This window comes from Tamandua tetradactyla, chromosome 11, assembly GCF_023851605.1.
Source record: "Tamandua tetradactyla isolate mTamTet1 chromosome 11, mTamTet1.pri, whole genome shotgun sequence".
NCBI classification, from domain to species: domain Eukaryota; kingdom Metazoa; phylum Chordata; class Mammalia; order Pilosa; family Myrmecophagidae; genus Tamandua; species Tamandua tetradactyla.
The window spans coordinates 36,027,760-36,045,216 of NC_135337.1; the positions used below are offsets into that span (position 1 = coordinate 36,027,760).

At 32.5% G+C, this 17,457-nt stretch overlaps 1 protein-coding gene and 1 pseudogene across 3 annotated transcripts in view; one reads left to right on the top strand and one right to left on the bottom strand.

Annotated features, from left to right (window-relative positions):
- The window catches only part of PKN2 (protein kinase N2), a 158,265-nt gene that overhangs the window by 60,960 nt on the left and 79,848 nt on the right, over positions 1–17,457 (bottom strand). For all 3 annotated transcript variants that reach the window (XM_077120365.1, XM_077120364.1, XM_077120363.1), the window contains one exon: positions 4,633–4,787. In XM_077120365.1, coding sequence (XP_076976480.1) covers positions 4,633–4,787 — 155 coding nt within the window. The remainder of the gene's footprint in view (positions 1–4,632; positions 4,788–17,457) is intronic.
- Positions 6,428–11,958, top strand: LOC143650927 (developmental pluripotency-associated protein 2 pseudogene; annotated as a pseudogene).

Here is a 17,457-nt window from a genome sequence, read left to right on the forward strand (position 1 = left end):
TAATTCCTTTTTAGACTCCAAATCATCTTTCAAATCTTATGCTATGATTTAAATCATTTCTTTTGGCACTTAAGTGATTTTTCTCCACAGTTCCAAAGTAACTTGAAAATACCACTATCATATATTGTAATTACATGTAATGTTTCCTTTTTAGATAGTGGCCCTCTTGAAAGCAGGATATGATCTGTTGAGTACATACCATGTAAAGGTCTCTATTTTACCATGTTGTCAAGAACCTGAATATTTTTGAGCTACGGTCATGAGTAAGTTACTTGTTTTACTCTTAGTATACCATGTATTTGTTCAATTTAGTTCTTAATCTGTATGAGTTTTAGGCCACTTTGGGAATATGGCGAAATCTATGGTCCCCTCACTCATCCATCTATCAACATATACACTCACTTTTTCTATAACTTCAAGAGGTTCATAGACTAACCCTTTAGACTAATCCATCAACTCAAGATTAAAAAGCCTTACTACAATAGGCAGAACCTGAATTAATATAATTTTAAAACATTCAGCATAATGCTTTGTATTCACAGTTCCAAAATACAGTATTTCTTTAAAAAAAAAAAAGATCCAAACAAATATTTGATAAAAATGAAGAATCCCAACTACTAACGGTCAATACTAGAAATAATAGCACAGGAAATTATTACTCTATCACCTCATAATAAATGTTCAAAGTTAATGAAACAATACCTTGATCAAGTATCATGTCCCATAAATAATATATTGAATAGGAACAAATATATTCCTATAAAAATAGCAAAATTATCCTTTTGAAATACGGTATATAATCGAACTTTTAAAAAACCTTATTTAGAACATACACACATTTCTCTCTTATCAGTGTCGTCTCAAATTTAATTTGGGGTGGACAGGTGGTATGCATGGCTACAAGCAAAGATTCCTGCTCCCCTTCATCCAATTTCAAATTCTTCCTCATTTGAAACAAAAGAAATACCTAATAACTTTAATTTTGAGATTATTTAAGACATATCTACTAAAACATAGAAGAAACTGATTTACAGAGGCAAGAATCTTCAAAATAAATGAATTGACACCAGAAAGTTAAGTTTTATAATAGACATACTTTTCTAAGAATTTTTGGAAATTATTAAAACCTACAGAACCTTAGGTTCAAAGAAACTTTCTGGGTAATCTGGTAGTTCTCAATATTTTTTCTGCTCCATCATATCTAAGAAAAAAGGCACACTGCAATTGATAACAAGTGCTCTCCATAACACTGATTTTCAATTGGGAGTTATGTGCTCATACTAGATGCCCAAACCCCAAAGATCTAGTCCAAAAATTCACTGATGCTAGAATCACCTCAAAAATATCCCATCTTTACATTAAAATTAGCAAACTTTTAATAAAAATATTTATTTTTATTTAATAAAAATAAAATAACTTTTAATATTATTAAAAGCAGTATATATTGCAAAACCTCTCAAGAAATAGAGCATTTTCAAAGTTAGGAGACAATGTGAATGAACCACATGTTTAAAAGATAATGGTGCAGGTACTGACAAAAGCTTATGGTTGACTTTTTTTTTTTTCATTATTCTGAGAAACTTTATTTAAACAGTAATAATATTTTGTAATATACAAACATGAAAATAATTTTAAAGTCCTTTATGTAACTTAAATCTTGAACTGATATTAAATTGAGTTAATTAATGAAAAATCATCAGATAGATGATTTTTAAGATAGATAGAAGATGTGAACATTGGTTGTTAAACATATTTTGAACTAATATACTTTTGTTTTTAAGTTAACGTATTTTGTTTCTTATCTTTTATATGCTACAGAGAGGCTATATATGTTTGGGCCATTTTAATGAACTTGTTTATCCATCTTTTTTACATTAAGAAAGTGCAAAAGGAATGGTTGTGGCTGTAAAAAGTTGTATTCTGTGTGTTTCAGAGCTTTGCTAGTCTGTTGAAATCCTTTTATGTTGGCTCTAGGTTTCTCTATGAAACAGAAATTAGTTACTTTCTTAAACATTATAGTTAATATGGGGGCTTGCAATTATACTAAGAGAAATAATGACAGAGAAATACAGCTGTCTGCTTTCTTCATTTTTCAAGGAAAAAGAATAATTTTTTTTCTTAAAGTACAGTTCTCAAACATTTTGGTCTCAGGATGCCTTTACAGGATATTTTTTTTTTCATTAATTAAAAAAAATTAACTAACAAAAAATATTATTAAAAGCAGTATATATTGCAAAACCTCTCAGGAAATAGAGCATTTTCAAAGTTTGGAGACAATGTGAATGAACCACATGTTTAAAAGATAATGGTGCAGGTACTGACAAAAGCTTATGGTTGACTTTCAAAAAAAGCTATTTAATTTTCAGGTATCTGTAGCTACTTAAGGAAAATGAATATTGTGAAATTCATCCAAATATAAAGAACCCTCAAAATGTTAGTATCAACCGTATTTTAGGTAGTATTTCCTTTTTTTTATAGCTGCTTTTAAAATTAATTCTTCTAAAGCCATTGACTATAAGCTATATTTAAAAACCATAAAATTTATTATGTTGAACTGGAGAATTTGATGTGGGAAGAATCAAAAAAGGCTACCAGATCTCTGGTTTTTTAAAGGATAACTGTAGGGAGACACTGACAGGTTGGAGATAAGTTCCTTTTCGAACATGTTGAAGAAATCTTTCATGAAGATAGTTTATATTAGAAGAGAGCCAAGATAGAGTCCTGGACGCCTTTAACATTTAAGATACTGGTAAATGGATCCAGTGAAGGATACAGAGAAGAAATATTCAGAGAAACAGGAATAAAACCAAGAAAGTATGGTTTGATGGGAAGGGAGTATCAAGTAGGAAGGAGTGGTCAACAGTTCCATAGCTTCAGAGAATTAAAATAAAATAAAGCTATAAAGTACCACTAGGGTCACACTGCAAAAGTCCTTATATACTATAATTTGTAGAATATTTAATAGATTTAATGTTCTCAATCTTGTATTAAGAAATTGAATGCAAGGTAAAATGCTTATGTGTCTATGTGCATTTTTAAGGGGGAAAATGAGTATACTTTAAACTGATTCTTAACAGAAACTTCAGGCCCAGAAAAATAACTATCAGTAACAAAAAGCTGTTAAAGCATTGTAATGAGCATTACATTCAATTCTGCATATCTAGAAAGAAAATTTATGGCAGTTAATAATATCAGCAAGCATTACCATATTTACTGGGCTCTGTGCTAGGTGTTTTACATGAATCACCTTTAATCCTCATAAGACCGTACAATCTTACAAGGAAGATATTAGCATCCTAATTATATCTATGCAAGAGCTGAGGCTTAGAGACTGGACAAAGAGCTGGTGAGCGGAAGACTGGAATATGAGCACAGATTTGTCAGTCTCCAAATACCTGCTCTAACCCTTACCTGCATATGAGAGAGTTAGAGGAAGATAAACCAATGTAAAGGCCACTGCAATACTCCAGTTGAAAGATGACAAGGGCCTGAACAAATGACATGAAGAGAAGGGGACAGATATGAAAGACAATTAGGAAGCAGAATCAAGGCAGACCATGGTGATTAACTGCCTGAATTGAGAGTGAGTAGTAAGTGGAGATGAGACTATACAGGGTGTGATGGAGTTTCATGAATTAAGGAATCAAGGAAGATTTTGATTTTACCAAATTAAGAGATTAGGCGGATGGTAACGGGAAAAGGAAATACAAAGGGGGAGATAATCCATAAAGTAGGCATTATTGCTGAGCCAGGGTTTTTTTAAACTTTAAATGACTTAAAATGCATACAACTATGTTAGAAACTATAACAAAATAATAATTACTACCATACTGATGGATTTTTATATGGCAGTCATTGTAATAGCATTTTAGAAGCTCAGGTAAGAAAGATGCTGAGGTAAACTTCACTGAAATACTGACTGTTGTAATGATTAGAGTTTGAGAAAGTAATATTTATCTATTGTTATAAAGTAAAATAAGAATAAAGGTAAGTAAAGAAGCTGGATTAAAAGAGAACTGCAGTTCTCTTTTAAATCATGTTATTTCATTCAGGCTCTCCGTAGATAAACCTTAAAAACTTCAGTTAAAGTTCACTAGTTCTGAATAAAATGAGGCCAAATATTTCTTAATTTTCAAATTAATCTAAAAGAAAATAAGAATTATTCTATTTAATACTATAAGAAATATCTAATCCAGTTTTATAAACACCAAGTTCAAATGTAATAACTTTCAGCAATAAAAAATCCTGCAATACATTTATTAATATTTTTGTATGGCTCAAAATAAATACCATTAAAAATAAATAAATACCATAGATATATTCAAACTTACAGAAAGACCATAACATGAGAAGCTAAATGTTAACAATATAAAGGCTGTTGCATGCAACTTTTTCACATGAAAAAAATACTACCTTATGTTTCAAATAAAAATTTATTACTTTTGGATATATTTGTTACCTTTTAGGCAAAAAAGTAAAGAATTAAAATTTATGGCTACTTTGGATTAGGTTTCAAACTACAAAAGTGAGAAAAGCATTATTACATCAACATATTTTCTCACTCATAAATCAGTTTCACTTAGACTATTTAAATAATTAAAAATATGCACATACATTTATTTATATGCTTACCTTTGAAGATCCATTTGAATACATTTGTATCATGTTCTCTGCACCTTGTTTTACTTTAAGTTCTATATCTAATTGTTTTTGCAAGGCCATCAATCTATTATTGCTAGTAGAACAACGAGGGTCACTATTTGGAGTATCTGGAGTCCTTGGGCAATCTGTAAATTAAATATTATGTTGAAATGACTTTTAAAAATTGAAAGCTAAAATTTTCCAAGAGCAAAGTATTACAGGAATTGACAATGGCTGAAGTCACCTAAATGCAATCTCTTTATGCTTTCGGATAATACAAGAATTAAAGCAACTCAAATAAAGAAAATATTCAAGTATAGTAGTAAGGCCATCTGTCAGTGATACCACAGAAATGATTACATTGAGTGGGAAGCTGAAATAGATCATGTCCAAGGTCTTTTCCAACAAAATATTATACTATATTATATTATATTATATTATATATTATATTATATTAATCTATCTATCTCTCTATATATCTATCTAACTATTTATTTATTTGGCATGGGCAGACTCTGGGAACCAAACCTGGGTCTCCAGCACAGCAGGCAAGAATTCTGCCACTGAGCCACAGGTGCGCTGCCCAACAATATTATTTTTAAGTGAAATCAAGTGAGTTGACTAGTTGGGGCAGCTAGAGCTATGTGCCCCAGAAAAACAGGTTCTTAATCTTAATCCATTCCTGTGGTGTGAACCCATCCTAAATAGGACAGTTTCATAAGATTACTTAGGTCAAGGTGTGACCCAACTTGATTTGAGGATGGTCTTAATTCTATTATTAGAGTCCTTTATAAGCAGAATGAAATTCAGAAGCAAGCACAGCCACAGAAAGCATCCGAAAGTAGAAAGTCAATGGGACCAAGAAGACAGGAGTGGCCACCATGTATATTTTCATGTGACAGAAAAGCCAAGAATCAAGGATCGCTGGCAGTTGACACCAGAATGCCACAGTCTTCTAGGAGAAAGTATCATGTTGATGACACCATGATTCGGACTTTAAGCCTCAAAACAGAAAGCAAATAAATTCTCATTGTTTAAGCCAACCCACTGATTGCATGGTATTGCTTTAGAAACGAGGAAAATATAAAACATTAGTCAATTAACAATTAAACTAAATTCTGTACTTATTACTTGATTGGTCAGAAAACAAGACATTTTCAAACATTATACAAATTCCACTAGGGTAATTCTTTGAAAAAGGATAAAAGGAGACTAGAAATACACATTATTACTAATAATTTAAACATAAGCACACAAGTTTTCACACTTTGTTTTCCACTACTAGAATAAGTAATCACAATGGAAAATGTTTCAAAGATACTGATTGGACTGATATAAAATTGATATGGGATGGGGAATATAGAGAGATCAAAATTTCAAGTCCATGGCTTCTTGTAAAGCATACCACAATGTTTGTATTTAAGCAAAGAAAAAGACCCTCTAATTGTTCTAGGTAATTCATTATTTGTTCACACACTGCTAATAATGCTCCCCATGTAACTAAAATTGTTCATATTGAAGTTCATTATTTTGTGCTTCAACCTGCTAGGTCCTTTAAGTCAGAAGACTATGGTGGAGAGGAATAGAAAGCCTAGTACAGGTGGTAAGTAGTTTGGTAATCACTAGAAAATTGCCTTAACTCTGTTATTTAACCTTTGTGCTTCAGGGTTCCTTTCTCTCCTCTGCAACACAGGGCGGTCTGATTAACTGATTTTAACGAATATATTTCATCTCTAGGTCCTACACTATTTCAAAAACTCAAAAATTTTTGAATTAGCTCAAAAACATGCAAATTGTTAATGACTTTATAAAAACACATACTATATTAGATACTGATGTAAAATAACAATACTTTAACACTTATATTCAACTTAATATGCGCAAGGGCTGATCTAAGTGCTTTATAGATATAAAAACATTAATCCTCACAAAAGCAATATGAAAAATGTTATCTTAACATTTGAACCCCTATTACAGATGAGAAAAGTAAGGCACAGAGAGGTTAAGAAAGTTGCCAAGCTTTTAAGTGGCAGAACCAAGAACTAAAACCAGTCAGTTTCTGCCCAGAATTCTATACACTTTGTCATTTAAGGGCCTATTCATGCAACTGTACTACCCTGTGTGTGTATGTCTGTATTAATCCTTCAAATAACCTTTTTAAGAATATATTATCCACATTTTACATACCAGGAAACAGGTAGCCACAGTTATAGCTGGGATTCAATTCAGGAAAGTTTCCTATTTTAACATTATAAATGACGATGATCTAAAAATTCATTCATAAGTGACATAGTCTTACAGAAAACTGTCATAAAAGGCAGAAAGGTTCTCAAGTCAGCTCATGAAATAACTTATATATATAGCTGGTACAGTGGTTAAGAGTGTCCTGTTTGAATCTCAGTTTTGGCACTTATTAACTGTGTAATAAGGGGTAAGTTACTCAATAGTTTTCTACTTCAATTTCCTTTTCTGTTACATATGATAACAGCATCTATCTCATAGGATTATTATGAGAATTAAATGAGTTGTGTGTAAAGGGTTAAAAAAGGGCACGGAGCAAAGTAAATATTCGTTAACCAGTAGCAGAAGTCTACCTCTGCTGACTATATAAATGAACTGCACATTATAATAATGACTTAATAGTTAATTAAGTGTTTTTAATTCTGGTGTTTGGTGTTTTTTATTTATTTTATTACACAATTGATACAAATTTCTTGTAAGAAATTTGAATTACAGAAATTGGTAAGTTTATAGTAAGCACATTTTTAAAGACAGCTAGAATGCATTCCTAATTTTAGGCCTTCAATTGAGATTTTAGAATTGTGTTGTTTATAAAATAGTTGATGATGCTTAGCCAAGGATGAGAAGGAGAAATGACTATCTAAACAATTAGACATTTGTCTATGAAAGAAGTTGTCCACTTACTATTTCCCCACAGGGGACAGAAGTAGAACCGCAAAAAATTTTATCAGAGAAATTCTTTACAATTTGAGTTATCTAACCACAAAATATTCTACTTTAAAATGTAATAAAATCTCTTGCCTCTGGATACATTTACACAGAAGCTAAATGATAACCTGGTAGAGATGCTATATAAGAAACTGCTGTAGGTTATCCTAAGATATTGAAACACCCCCATGATTCTAACGGCCTATGAATTCATAGCTGTATTATAATATCTAAAACTGTTTTATGGAAAAATATGTTCTTAATTTTAATAAAGACTATAGAAATACAAGATATAGCACACTAATTAAGAACATAGGCTCTGAGGTCAGAATGCCCGAGCTAAAATCCTATCTGCTGCTTTACTGCTATGGACTTTATTACATATGTACTTACATCTCTATGCTGAAGTATCCTTAACTACAAATTGGAGGTTATTGTTAAGATAAACCTACACAGTGTTTAGGCCAATGTTTGGTATATAATAATGGCTCAATAAATGTTGGCTATGATGGTCATCATAATTGTTGTCATTATGATTTGGGAAAAAGCTTCATCAATTCCTTCAGACTTTCAGGAGCTGATGAGAAACTTTTAGAATTCCAGTTTTTATGACAAAGGAATGAGAACTTTTCTGAAGGTAGTGGAATGAATGGGTCCTTTAAAGGCACAAATGTGTTCATATGTTCAAAAGAAATTAAAAGTCTCCCACTGCAAATGTAAGTGAACATATAAGTATATATTAAATGTCATGGTTCAGCTAAGAAGCCAGTATTTCTGATCATTTATTCTTCACAGAAACTAACAACGGTTTGTAATATAACCTCATTTTATAAATTAAAAATCTGAAACTCAGAGAGGCTAAGTAAAGTGCAAAGGTCACAAAAGAGTGAATTTTAACCTTAGATATGTCTTGTTTTATAAAAGCAATTTTTTTTTTCATTTAGGAAATAAACACTCTGTTGTGTTCCTTGAATTTTACATATTTTTTTTCCTTTAACCTACATTCTAATCACTACTCATAATTTTTCCATTTTTCTTTCTTATAGGTTATGGTAAGTTACAACACCATAAAACATATGACAGGGTACATGTTAAACTTTTTTCTTCACTGTAAAGCATTATTTTAAATTAGGAGTAAGCAATATTCCCAATTAATGTTCTATTCATTCTAAAAGGCAATTAAAAAATAAAACTCTGTAAGATGAAAATCAGGTTTTACTCTAAAGAACCATTTTTCAATTATAAGAAAAAATGTTGAACTTATTCCTAAGTAAATATTTTGCCATTTAAGTAAGCTATGCCCCAAAATTAAAACTGGTGACAAATCCCGATTTGTAGTTAGCAAAACAGTATTTGGACATTACAAGAAATTGTGCATACTTCTAACCTTCTAAACATAACTATACAATTTGAAATGTATGCTACAAAGCACCAGAGAGATAAGCCTACAAATCCATGTCTCTATATACATTTAATGATGGGAAATGAACAAAATCAAATCATTCCTCCACAGAAATATTTTTAATCGTTCCATCTGCCAAATAAAATCCCAATATCATATTTAGGGACTATAGGTCTTTTGCTATCTAGTTCTAAGCTAAACTTTATTAATTTTCTGTCAAATTTGATGTTCAGTTCAAACATCTACATCTTGCTATTTCTGGAAAATGCAATGCATTTGTCTCTTTTTGTACTATTGTTAACTCAGCTTAAGCATTACTTCCTCCAGGAAACCTACTCTAATATTCTGTTACCAGACAAAGGTGATGGATTTACTTTCCTAATGCACTCAAGACACTGGGGTTTTAGGAGAGAAAACGTTTATTGCAAGGCATGAAACAGGAAAGCAGATGGCCTACCAGCACCCAAATCTGTCACCCCACAGTAATTCTGATAGTTTTATAGAATCAAAAGATGGGCAGGTTTTAGGATAATATAATTAGTGGTGATCTAATTATTGAGCATGCCCTGACTGATTACATGCTTAGCCCCAGGCATACGTAAGAAAATGGTGGCTTTAATATGATGATGGGTGTGATTTTTAGCATTATAATGAGGAACAGGTGATTTATAAGTTAAAGTCTAAGCTACTGTGCTTGTCAGGTGGACCCATTGTGGTTACATCCCACTTCAGTTATCAAGACCTCTTTGGAATTGGGGTGGGTTAGTTCTGGGCTGATCCAGGCCCTCCATTAATAAATATTAGGGGCTGTTTTTAGTAATCACGAGATTTCCAAGTTTAAAAAACTGGATAAAATGGATACAAGTGAGTGTCAGTCATAAGGGTTTTACAATCATAAAGGCACAAGATAAAGACTATTCAAAATCATTATCAGATTATCAAGGCAGTTGGATTACAGATCAAAGATTTCAGGTATTTCCCTCTCTCTACTCTAAAACACCAACAAGCAAAAAAGGGAGTATCTATATAATGATTCAGCAACTATTATCATCCCTTAGATCCTAACTTCTTGGTTACAGCTCCCCAGTCTGGTAAGGATGTTTTCTTCAAAGTATATTTGCTTTCCTCCAGTGAAATATGTATTCCACAGATTATAATATCTGTTTTATCTTTGAGACTACAAGCATCTTGAGTGCAGGGATTTGTTTTTACTTAATGGATGAATATAATACCAGATTAGACACAGATGAAAAGAGACTTAGTAGTAAAAAAATGTGGATATGGAAAATGAGAGGGTGAGAAACAAGAGGGCAGAAAGAAAAGTTAAGACACATTGAAGTTTCAGAAGAAAAAGAGGAAAAACTGATTCAAAGACAATATGAGAAAAGATTATGACTGCAAAGTTTTCAGAACAGATGTTTTAAATCTTAGATTATCTTTCAACTCCAAACATAAATATAGAGGAAAAAACAATCTCCATCTAGAAACATCATGGTAAAGTCTCAGAAAATAAAAAACAAGGCAAAATTCTTCAGCGCACACAGCCAGAGAAAGTGTACCTTCAAAAGGTGCCATTCAAAATCATATGCTAGATTAACAGACTTTGCCACCACAACAATGAAAGATGGAAGACAATGAAATAGTAGGGTTTTTTTAATATTAAAGACTACAGCTATGAACCTTAGACATATATACCCATTGAAAATATCTTTTGAAAAAACAGAGGGTGGGGGAGGTGCATGGTAGCCTGAAATCCACCCGGCTGTCCTTCCTAGAGGGCTTTGTTACAATAGGGCCAGGATGGAGTTTCTTCACCCTTGGGTTTGAGAGCAAAGAATGTCTCTGAGGAGGAAGTAGATGAGGAACATGTGATAATCACTTTAGTTCCAATAAAAGAGGGACTTCAAGAAGACCATCAAATGGAACCAAGTACTTCTACTGCAGAAGTTAAACCAAAGAAGTCTAGGAAAAAGGATAAAGTTCCTCTTCCTCAATCCAAAGCTTGCTCGAAACCTGCAGTACCAGCGCTTCCCTTGCCAACCATTTTGCCTCCAATTAATAAGGTACACCGGGACACTTTGCGGAAGTGGTGCCAGAATTTTAATTTGAGCACCGATGGCCCGAAAATAGAGGTTTATCTGAGACTCCAGCAACATGCTTACCCTGAGCAAAAACAGGATATTCCTGACACACCGCGGAAGGCCAAGTTGGAGTCACGTTCGAAGAATTGCAAGACAGTGACCAAGACAGGAAAGGGTCAGAAAAAGGAGAAAGAAGAAATGACTAAAAAAATTGAAGTAATAACTTCTGCTCAGGAGGCAATGTTAGCATCATGGACAAGAATTGCTGCAAGAGCAGTTCAGCCTAAGACTGTGAATTCATGTCCCATACCTACTTCTGTTGAGACCTTTTTGCTGCAAGCCTCAGGTGTCAGATGGTGTGTGGTCCATGGCAGAGTTCTCCCTGCAGACACAAAGGGTTGCGTTCGCCTACAGTTCCATGCAGGTCAGGCCTGGGTACCTGACACTCCCAAGAGGATGATCTCTCTCTTTCTGTTACCAGCCTGCACTTTTGCATCAGCAGATGTAGAAGACAATATGTTGTGCCCAGAATGTGTGAAGAGGAACAAGAAGTTAATGAAAAGATTAATTTTAATTGGGAAAGAGAAGTGATCTGCTTTGAACACACCACCATCTCTATTTTTGGAAGGGCAATGTTTTAGTAAACAACAAATGACTGAGAGTCCATAGCTAAATTGGCTTGCATCCAGATGATTAATGTGCTGTGTCCTAAACATCCTCAATGCTGCTTGCTTTTTTGAGTAAAAATGTGAATGAATATTTTTGGGTTTATCAAAAAGTGACTGCTACTGCTACTTTTTATGAATTGGGTTTAGTAAAAGGTAATCCTGTCCACGTCAATTAAAATTTTCTCCATGTGTTGGTTCCATAGAAATTACTGTTAGAGGAGAGCTCAAGTACGGGAAATGTATCCATAAATATTTTAACATTCTGTGTATAGCTATATAGAATATGTTTTTGCTATCTTAAAAATCTTTATGTGGGTATATCCACAATAATTTAAAACCTACTTGGATATATTATGAAATATTTCTTATTGTAATATTCACACAGTTAGCCTTGTTCAATCATATTGTGTGTGTGCATTTGTACAATGAAATTTCTACACATGGATTTGTTAAATAAAATTTGTGCAAATGGAATTGCTGAGAAAAAAAAAAAAAGAAAATATCTTTTGAGAGTGAGGGAAAAAAAATTATCAAACAAAAATGGAAATAATTTGTTATAAGTATAAACTGATAAAAAAAATGCTAGAGGATGTACTTTAAGAAAAGTGAAGGGATACAAGTTAGTAAGTCAAAAAATAAAAAATAAAGGAATGAACAACACAGAAATTGACTAATATATTAGTATCTTGAACCAATGAATTCATTATGTTTGTCTGCGCCAGCATCCATTTTTGCCAGGCCTAATGGCCTTTGTTCTATCTTGTTTCATGCATTATTGCTTCTGGCTCCCTGTGTTGAGCCCAAATTTAAAATCCTACTTAAATCAACTCAACAGTTAGTGACTTTAAATAACCCCTATACAATACAATTAAAAAGTCATGTAAGTTGTCTATATTTTAGAACCTCACCTATTCTTTGAGGCCAAAGGAAGAAAAGTTATTTTGTCTGGAATCTAAATTTTCTGCAGCATATAATCTACCTCAACCTGTCTGGATAGCTCATTTAAACAACTGAAACACAAGGAGCCCAGAATAAGAATGAGGGCCTTTAATATTGTATAGTTTAATGTAATGCCTGGACACATCCTAGAGTATATTAAGCAGATAATCAAAAAGTCCTGGCAAAGTCCCTTGAAAGACAGGAGAAAAACATGGAACTGTTAAACTTTACCATCAGGGAAACCCCTGATAATATTGTGTCAAACATTAGGGACACCAAAATCAATAGGCTAAGCCCTTGATCTTGAGGCTTGCTGTTGTGAAGCTTTTGTATGTAACAGAGAAGCTTAGCTTACCTATAGGTAAGCTTAAGAGTTACTTTCGGAGGACCTCTTTTGCTGCTCAGATATGGCCTCACTTTCTAAGCCCAACTCTGAAAGTGAAATCATTGCCCTCTCCTGTATATGTGACATGGTATCCAGGGGTGAAAGTCTCCCTGGTGGCTACCTATCAGAACTTGCCAAACCACAACGACAATCCTAAAGAACACCTAGGGCAATATATAAGATACTACAAAGGTTCCATGTACTAGGGTAACTTTCCAGAAACCTACAACCTCCAGATGGGTCCCTGGACCAGATAAGTCCTAAAACCTAGAGGGGCCAACCTCTCCAGAAATCAGCTAGTTCAATCTCCCTACTCTATATTATTGACAGCCCCTTCCAACATGAAAAAGTTACAATGGGCATAGCCCAAATACCTCTAAAGAGTGGGAGAAAGACCAAAGGTGGTGATGATACTGTTATACGCCTATGATGTATACACCTATACTACTATGACGGTAGTGTTTAACAAACAAGTATGATTACTGAATCATTATATTGATATTTCTTTTAGTCTCCAGTATCCTAGAATAGTTAACAAGAAAAAACCTAAAATTGTGTAACTGTAACCCCTATCAAACTCTGAAACCTGTGTTACAAATAACTGCTGCATTGTGCTTTGAAACTTAGTTTTTTTGTGTATATGTAATTTTTCACAAAAAAGAAAAAAAAAGTGATGATAAAAAATATGCTCCTTCTAACCTCCAATATCCTGGAGCAGCTAGAAGGGAAAATCTGAGATGATGGTATGGTAGCCCATGACAAACTCCTCGATCTGTCCTGCAACTACTTGTTTAAGGGTGCTTTGAAAACTATTTGCTTTTTCTTTCTCTGCTTTGTATATATGCTATATGATTAAAAAAAAAGAAGTCATGTATGTAACTTAGTCAAAGGAATGTTTCCCCACTAAGTGTAGTTCTGATAATGACAGGAGAAAGTGAAATGTCCCCAAGACTCTTTTTACCTGTATTTAAAATAAAAGCCTAATTCTCTATATGAATTATTCTTCTGTATCATAATAACATTTCAAGGTATGGAATATCATCAATTTATAAAATTGAGGAGGTTTAACAAGCAAAGTGGCCAGTGACAGTGAAACCTCAATCTGTGAGAAATATAAAAACACAAATTGTTAAGTGTTGGAGCAGGATCTGACCTAGATCCACCTGGTCGCAAAGCCATTTACATACTGTTTAACAAGCTTTAGAATCCCCACTGCTTTCCCTGTTTTAGTGGTAATCTGGTATGCTCCAATACATAGAAAATTCTTTAAAAAAAAAAAGCCATGTAAAGCTTTAAAAAACCAGGATAAAAGAACAATATATAAATTAGGATACGGGTAAATGGAAGCATTCTAAGGCATCTGAATTGGCTGGAAAAATGACTAGCAGTGATAGCCTTAAGTATGCATGATATACTAAGTGAACCAACAAGAAAATGGAAACAGTATATAAGTTTCAAAATGCTTGACTAGTGCCTTTTTTTTTTTTTTTGGTATGCGCAGGCACCAGGAATCGAACCCGGGTCTCCAGCATGGCAGGCGAGAACTCTGCCTGCTGAGCCACTGTGGCCTACTTGGTTGACTAGCATTTAAAAGAACATTTTAAAAGATGGTGAGAAAAAACCAAAAATATAAAAAGCACAAAATAAGATATTAAATATAAACTTTTACATATCAGTATTTATTTAAATATAATGGACTAAATGATCCAGGTAAAAGACAAAGATCATCAGTCTAGGTAAAACTGAATAAATAAAATAAAATTCAACTATATGCCATTTATAAAAGATATATCTAAAACGTAAGAATATAGAAAATTTGAAAAGTAAAAGGATTTTAAAAAGATATTCTATGCAATCACTAGCCCCTGCCTCCGAACTATAATAACGGAAAAAAGATACTTTGAGGCATGAAGATTATTAGAGATAAAAGACTCAAAATGAGAAAATGCCCAATTTGTTATCTCAATTCCAAATTTATAGGTGCCCAACAACAGTCCCCAAATAGCCACAAAAATATAAAGTACCAATTCACAGAATTAAAAGAAACTTAGCAAATCCACATTTTACACTAATTCTATTAGTAATTAATAGAACAAGCAGACAAAAACCTAGTTATGCTACAGATGATTGTAACACAAAATAAATGCTTAACCCATAAACATACAAAGAATACTGTACCCAAAAAGTGGAAAATATGCTTTCTTTCTAGGCACATGCAGAACATTTTTTAAACTTTATATATGGCCATTAAGCAAGTCTCAGAAAATGTCAAAGAACCATAACATAATTAGTCTAGAAATCAATAACCACAAGTGCTATAAAATTTCCATATGTTTAATAATGAAGAAACACACTTTTAAATAACCTTTTGCTCAGATAATTCATAATGGAAATCAGAAAATATTTTGAATTGAATAACTAGTATATAACAAAACTTGTGTGATATAGTTAAAACAAGATTTTATGTGACATTCATAAACCTTAAATACATACATTAGAAAAGAAAATGGTAAATTTAAAGCACTAAGTAACTGCCTAGGAAAATACAACAAAATAAAATGCAAAGAGAACGTGAAGAAGGAAATAAAAAGATAGTAACAAAATAGAAACAAACACATACAAAAAAAAGCTAAATTTATTTTTGGAAACCTTGGAAATATGGTTTAAAAAAATGAGAACATACCAATATCAGGAAGGAAAGTTACTATAGATAAATGCTGATTTAACTGGATAATATACTGATACTATAAACTGTATCAATAAATTTGGAAATTATACAAATGGAGACCATACTAAGATACCATAACTCAAAACTGAGTGGTTCATCAATATTAGGGGTCATGTGTGGTGCAATGGTGGCTCAGTGGCAGAATTCTCGCCTGCCATGCCAGAGACCAGGGTTCAATTCCTAGAGCCTGCACATGCCAAAAAAACAAAAATAAATAAAAATAAAAAAATACTAGGGATCAACAGTAGTTGGGGAGGGAATAAGTGACACAGGATATTTTGGGTTTTCTTTTATATTTTTATTTCATCTTATTATTACTGAAGTAATGAAAATATTCTAAAATTAACTGTGGTGATTATAAAAGTATGTGATGATACTGGGAATCAATGACGGTATACTTCGGATGAACTGTATGGTATGTGAATATATCTCAACAAAATTGCATTAAAAACAAAAAAACTGAGTAGTAAGTAAAATGACATAGGTATGCCTAAGACACAATAGTACAAACAAGGGGGTAATATGTTGTATCTAGAGTCAGAAAGAATTTATTTTACTTGATGTGCTAACATTTGAAATGGTTCTGGATGAATGAGTAAATGGCTTCTACTTCCAGTCATAATAGAGTAGTTAATATTAGAATTACCCTCGCACCATTAAACACTAGACAATACACCTGAAGCAACTACTTTCATAAATTAGACAATGAATAGCAGAGGACTGAAAGCTCTGAGATAAGTAATTGAGGAGAGCGCCCCCTGTATTTTCTCTGAAGTAATTTTCTTAAATCACAACACAGGGAATGAAGCCCAAGCATAAAATCAGTAAGTGTGAGAAATAAAAATTGGAGATTAAAGCCGTGAAGGCAGCTGGAATTGGAGAAGCTGTAGAAACAGAAAAAAAAAAAGTTTATCAATGCAATAATTTAAAAGTTTTTTATTTAAAAAGATTAATGAGAAGTGAAATTAATTAAAATATTAGGAAAGATTTAAAATACATATATATAGATAGATAAGTAAAATATATGATAATGGTAGCATAAAAGTACTGTATTTTACTCTACTGGGCATAAATAAAATTACATTTTTTAGGATTTTTACATTGTTTGTGAAATGGGTAGTGTATTATTTTCTACACTATATTAGTATTATTTAAGCTAATCAACAAAAAGTAAAAGATACGTAATGTAATCATTAGCACAAAAACCAAAAAAAAAAAAACAAAAAAAAAACGAGGTACAGCTGAAGTTGAAACTATAGAGCTTTTAGAAGAAAATATGATAATACCACTATGATTTTTTTAGAAATATTTTTATTGAGAAATATCCACGCACATACAGTCCAACCATGTTATACAACCAATGGTTCACAGTATCATCACATAGTTGTGTAGTCTTCACTGACCTCTACGATTTTAAGGTACACAGATTTCTTAAATGTGATACAAAAGCGACTATGCATAAAAATATGTTAAAAAATTGCTATGTTGGATTCAATCAAAAACGAGAAACTTCTGGCTTTTAAAAAAGATCATTAAGAAAGTAAAAAGTCAAATCACAGACTGGGAGAAAATATTCCAAATACTTCTATCTGACAAAGGATTTATATTCAGGATATAAACAGAACTTCTACAAAACAATCAGGACAAACAATCCAAAAAGAAAA